Source organism: Propithecus coquereli, unplaced genomic scaffold (assembly GCF_000956105.1).
Source record: "Propithecus coquereli isolate 6110/MARCELLA unplaced genomic scaffold, Pcoq_1.0 Scaffold80, whole genome shotgun sequence".
NCBI lineage: Eukaryota > Metazoa > Chordata > Mammalia > Primates > Indriidae > Propithecus > Propithecus coquereli.
In genome coordinates this window covers 777,261-783,584 of record NW_012154174.1, presented here as the reverse complement: position 1 = coordinate 783,584, position 6,324 = coordinate 777,261, and the positions used below count along the sequence as shown (strand labels likewise).

The 6,324-nt window shown below is 39.8% G+C and overlaps 1 protein-coding gene across 1 annotated transcript in view; it reads left to right on the top strand.

Annotated features, from left to right (window-relative positions):
* The window catches only part of MICU1 (mitochondrial calcium uptake 1), a 274,726-nt gene that overhangs the window by 226,544 nt on the left and 41,858 nt on the right, over window positions 1–6,324 (top strand). The window contains exon 9 of the mRNA XM_012663301.1: window positions 591–728. Within this exon, the coding sequence (XP_012518755.1) occupies window positions 591–728 (138 nt within the window). The remainder of the gene's footprint in view (window positions 1–590; window positions 729–6,324) is intronic.

Sequence of the window (6,324 nt, the reverse complement as noted above, 5' to 3'; positions counted from 1 at the left end):
CTCTATGCATTTTTTTCCCAAGCTCTACTGATGCCCTAACATTTGATTATCATTTTAGGGAAAACTGGAAAATACATTACTCTTCTTTGAAATCCTTAAAACTGTGAGTGTATAACAATATTAAGTACAGATTGAAGAACTGATATGACTTTACATATGCATAATTGATCAAATTTATAATTAGCTTTTAAGTCTTCTCTGAGGAGCAAGAATATGGATGATCCAGAGAGCACTTTTTACAAATAATGGTGTGAATTTGTATGGAGCTTTAAAATTGTTTCTATTTCCACAAGGATATTCCTGATCTGTGAGGTTGTGAGATGCTATAGCAGTTCTGTTTCATACGTGTGGAAACTGAGGCCCAGAATAGTTGGGAGACTTTCCTAAACCCACAGTGAGTGGCAGATCTGGGATAAGAACCTATTAATAGATCTGTTTCTTAGTCGTGTCTTCAGATCTTTTTGAGAATTGTAGCTCAAAAACACAATCCCAGCCATCAGCTCTTTTCTGCTATCTAAAAGAGTTGATACTCAATGTTCCACATCAAAATACTTTCCATTGACTTCAAGTACTCTCTGTTTTCCTCCCAGTTTGAACGCCATGACCCTGTGGATGGGAGAATTACTGAGAGGCAGTTCGGTGGCATGCTGCTGGCCTACAGTGGGGTGCAATCCAAGAAGTTGACCGCCATGCAGAAGCAGCTCAAGAAGCACTTCAAAGAAGGAAAGGTAGGTAGCTTTGGCTAGAAGAAGAAAAGAAACCATAGGAACATATGGTTATTGCAAAGATGCTAACATAATGATGAGAGTATGTCATGAACCAAGGATCACAACTAGATTGTCTCTGGTACCTGAGGTCCAAAGGGAGAAAAGAAATGAGCAATGGGTGAGGAAGAGGAGAGAGTCCAGAATAACCCCAGGTTTCTTGTTCAGGAAAAAGGTGGCACCATGAACTGAGATTGAGAATTTTAAAGGAGAGACTAGTTTAGATGGGAAGAGAAAGAGTTCAGTTGTGGCCATCTGAGTCATGAGGTAGATTTGGGAATCATCAACACACTGTGTTAGAGTTAAAACCATGAAAGCAGATGAGACTGCCCAAGGCGGGCATTAGAGAGTAGAACTGTGGGCCAAGGAGAAAATCATGGAAACACTACCATTTAAGCAGCTTGGGAAGGAAATCTTCCCAAGAAGAAAGAAGAGGAGGCTCTAGACAGAGGGAAATCACATACACAAAACTCTAAGGCAGTATATTAGTCTGCTTGGCCTGCTGTAGCAAAATATTAATACCACAGACTGAGTGGTTTTAACAAGAGAGATTTATTTTCTCACAGTTCTTGAGGCTAGAAGTCTATGATCATGGTGCCAGTCAATTTGGTTTCTGATGATGGCTCTCTTCCTGCCTTGGAGGAAGACACCTTTTTGATATGTCCTCACATGGGCTTTCCTCAGTGTGTATGCATGGAGAGAGAGAGAGAAATCTCTGGTGTTTCTTCTTATAAGAACACTAATTCTGTCAGATTAGGGCTCCACCCTTGTGACCTCATTTGACCTTGTTATTTCCTCTAAGGCCCCATCTCCAAACACAACTACACTGGGCACACTGGGGGTTAGGGCTTCACCACATGAATGGACAGCAGGGGGTGGGTGACAAATATTTAGTACATAACAGGCAGGAAAGACAAACCTGGTACGTGTGAAGAACTGAAAGGGGACTCGTGTGGTTAGAGCACACTGAGCAAGGAGGAAAATGGGCTGAGACGAGGTCAGAGAGGGAGATGAGGACCAGAACATTGCAGGACCTATAAGTATAGAAGGAGTTTGGAGTTTATTACTAGTGCAATAGGAAGCTATTACAGTGTGTGAGCAGTGAATCAACATGGTTATATATACATTTAAAGAGATAACCCTGGCTGTTTTATGGAAAATAATTTGGAAGGAGGCAAGTGTAGAAGCAAAAAGACTGATAATAAGGAGAATTTAGTAAGGGATGATTTAGAGTGTTTTGAGCAGCATTAATATTGGAGACCATGGATTTGTGGCAACAGTATTCAACACTGCTCTCTGATACCCTTCAAAACCAGCTGTCCCTATTGTGAGAAAAGAAAAGGGCAGATGGTAGAACTGAGTCAGTATCTGGGGGTGAGGTGGACAGACTGAAGCAGAGACCAGTTAAGAGGTCAGGCCTCTAGAAGATCACACACACACACACACACACACAGTGGTGCCAGAACTAGAACCCAGACTTCTCATTGCCAGCCCAATACCCTTCCCACTGGACAATGACTACCATCTGGCCATGACCAGGAATCTGACTTGGCACTAAAAATGTTCCATGAGAGATTGCCAAGGTAGGGTGGCTTGGTAGACATGAAGCTTGAAAACTTGAGATCAAGTCCTGCCTCAGGTTTCCATGTTTATTAAACAAATCACTTAACCTCATTGGCCTCATGATTTCGGAGGCTCATCCTAGATTCTTGCTATAAGGGGCCTTCTGGCTTTAAAGACTCAATAATGGAAAATAAGAAATAGGATTGCTAGTGCCTGTCCCAGTTTTCTTAATTAGTCATTGTGCAAAAAATCTTGCATGAATAGCATTGCCCCAAGTTGGTGGAAAGCCCTTTTATTAGCCAGACTTTTTCCTCTTTGTCTTGGATGTTGAAAAGTTGAAAGGACCTCTGAACCAGGCTGTGGGCTGCAAATGAGGGCAGGCTGGGCTCTAAGAAAAAGTGTCAGCTTCTCTGAACTCAGCCCAGCCTTTTCCCACAGCAAGTGTTCTCTTGGCTGTGGAGAGAACTCATCATTAATGGAAAGTGACAGAGAGAAATATTTCTTTCCCAGAGAGCACTTCTACACTACCCAGTAGCCAGCTGATACCTGTTGAACATTGTAATTTCAGAAAATTGATTACAAATATATAGGTGTATTTTTTTAGTCCCCATGCTGGAAGCATAGTGTTTGCATTCAGAAACCCTCCTTTATTTTGACCAGACATATAGGTTGGTTCAGACATTGATTTGACCTTAAGTTAACTATCTATCATGATAGGCTAATTCATATTTTATTATAAACTTATATTTCAGAGCAATAAATTGGGTGTTAGAGACATCTCCCTTGAAAGAATATTTTAGCTTTAAGCAGGCATTAATTTAGGACCTGACGACCTTGCAAAAGAGCTCTGAAGTGAAGGGACAAATTTTGTCACATGATGAAATTCTGGCATGCTAAATTACTTCAGGCCAAGAATTTCTAGCCTGCCTTAGCAAGGAGATTAAGATTGATTGTTCTCTCATGTTGATTAAATAGTTTGTGAACATAGCAATTAACTAAAATGAGAGTTAATGAGGCCAGGCATGGTGGCTCACACCTGTAATCCTAGCACTCTGGGAGGCCGAGGCGAGGCAGGAGGATCACAGAACAAGTTAGCCAGGCGTGGTGGTGTGCACCTGCGGTCCCAGCTACTTGGGAAGCTGAGGCAGGAGGATTGCTTGAGACCAGAAGTTTGAGGTTGATGTGAGCTAGGCTGATGCCACAGCACTCTAGTCCAGGCAACAGAGCAAGACTCTGTCTCCAAAAAAAAAAAAAAAAGTTAACGAAGGGCCTTTGCTCCTAAGGTTACCAGTCTGTCTCTCTAGGACCACTTCCTATTAAAGAGGAATCACCATCTGCTTTCTAATTGCTGCTTTTATTCCACTTCAGATTTGTTAACATGAAAATATAAGTTTTCATTTGGCTCACATTAATCAGTTTCTATGTGGGGTTCTATATCAAGATACCAAACCAGACCTAAAAGATTGAAGGTTCTAGAGGTGGTATTAAATAAATTTTTGCATGTAACTTAATGACTGTGCAGTGCTTCACAGCCATTTTTCTCTTTCTGTCTTTCTAATAGCCTTGTTAGATATTGTGCCTATGAGAATACAGAGACAGAAAGAGAAATTAATGACTCACTCATAGTCTGAACTAAGATCTAAGGCTTCTTATTCCAGATCTTACCTTTTCCATAGCAAAGGGCTATTTCACCTCACCATACTCTTCCTCTAAAGTGGTGCTCCTCTACAATAGGATCACCTGGGGAATTTTTAAGAAATGTGGTTATGGCACCCTCTTCAAACCAGTTAAATCAGAAGCTCAGTGGGCGGGTCCAGGCATCAGTGTTTCTTAAAGGCTCCCCAGGTGATTCTAATGTGCAGCTAGGCTTGTGAGCCACTGCTTTAGAGAAGCCGTACTCCATCAGTGTGTCTAGCTGCTTCATCCCTGAGTAAATAGCTTGAAGAATCAGGGAACCTACCATGCCTGGGAAAAGTTACTTTACTGATGCTCTAAGCAATCACCACGTATTTATTTAACAAAGAGTTTTCTGAGACTTCATAAATATAATTCACAGTGGTGATCCTCTATGTTTATGAGTACAGAGGCTGCTAATTTTAATAATATCTTGATTTAAGGATGAAATTGAAAATTACAATTCAGTTCAGTGGCAGACATTGCTATGTGCAAGACATTAAGCCAGGTGCTGTGAGAAAGATAAAAGATAAAGACTATCCCTTATCCTTAAAGAGCTATATATATTTCTTAAGTCTGCAATAGTCTAGTAAGAGAAAAATATTTATGCAAAGAACTATTTAATTTCATATACATATTCAATATTTATTGAACACCTACTATGTGCCAAGCATTCTTCTAAATATTGGGAATACAGTAGTGAGTAAAACAGTCTCTGCCTCATAGAACTTAACATTCCTAGTGGAAGGAGACATTTAAAATGAGTATAATACAAGGCAACCCACTCAACTTTGATCCTCGAAAGGGCAGTGCCTTCCTCATCTTTGCATGTCCTCTGCATGGTGAGCATCTCATAGGCAATGTTTGTCAATTGCAATGATCAATGTGTTGAGTACTCTATTAAAGGTATGAGATCTTTTTGGAGCACTGACGAGGAAGATAGAGCCAACTAAAGAGACTGAGTAAGATTTCTTGGCAGAGGTACAACTGGAATTTCGCCTTAAAGGCAGAGTAGGATTATGACAAGCAGAGATTGTAAAGGTATTTGCTTTTGCTAAGTGTTTCCTATCATAGCCCTATCCCCAACAGCATATCATTGCTTATTAATACTGCTACTGGCCATTTAGCAAGGTTAGTACTTATCAAGCATTTCTAATAAAACTATTATATGACCAACTTTTTATATTGTCTATAGATAATATACATGTGAGCTCTCCTTATCCATTTATTCACAGATATTTGAGAATTGAATCATATTAGTCATCCATGGAATATCAGATTCTAGAAACATTGTCAGCATAGCCCTTGAAAAACTCATTAACTCCAATTATTAGGTGCCCACCAAAGTCACTATGTAGTATATAGTACATGAAATGTGGCCATAAAACTAGAAAGACTAGAATTCTACTTTACTTATAAGCCTTTTTTGTTAAATGACTAATTAGTTTTGAAAGCTGTTCTTCCCCCAAAGGAGTACTAAACTGTGAATTACTATTAAGAGATTTAGTTTTATGAGTTTTTCCCCATATCATTTTCCTGTTTTTTCCCCACAATGAGTTTCATATACCTCAACCTTTCCCCTATTTCCTATCCCTCACATACCAGAGAAGAGAGTCTATTTCAGAGCTTAATAAAATAGATGCCTACCACTAGTTCTATAGTAATGAGCCTGCCAACTTACTGAGGACTTCCACCTACCACTTACTGAGTACCTTCTGTGTACTAGACATTTTATGTACCTTCTTCCCTATTATCACAACAATCCTGAGTGATAGATAGAATTCTCATTTTTCAGATGAAATACAGTCTTCTGAGCCTTAGTTATTTACCTGAGATCACCCACTGTTTTAAGAGGTGGGTGATCTCTTAAGAGATTCAAAGCCAGGACTATCTTATTCCAGAGTCTATAATCTTTTCACTAATCATCCTATTTATTGCCACTTCTTATTCTCCACGATTTGAATAAGCACAGATTATGGGGAAACAGAAACCAGTGTTGCTAGCCTCCAGCCTAAGTTTCTTAGGTAGAGAACTAGAAAGGTAAGTTATGGAAGCAGATGGTAGAGGACCTTAAATCCCAGGATAAGAAGTTTGGGAATTTATCCAGTTGACAGTGGGAAATCACTGACATTTTGTGAGCAGGAGGGATAAAGATATGAAGAAAGTGATATTTCAGGAAGATTAGTTACCTATAGAAATGTAAGTAATAAAAGTGGTATAATTTCCCCCGCTGCCAGGCAGCAGTTGAAGAGAAGTCTGGGGTTTTCAATAGGAAGATGCTTTATTATTAGAGCAGGACAGGCCTGGTAATACCTCTGAAAGG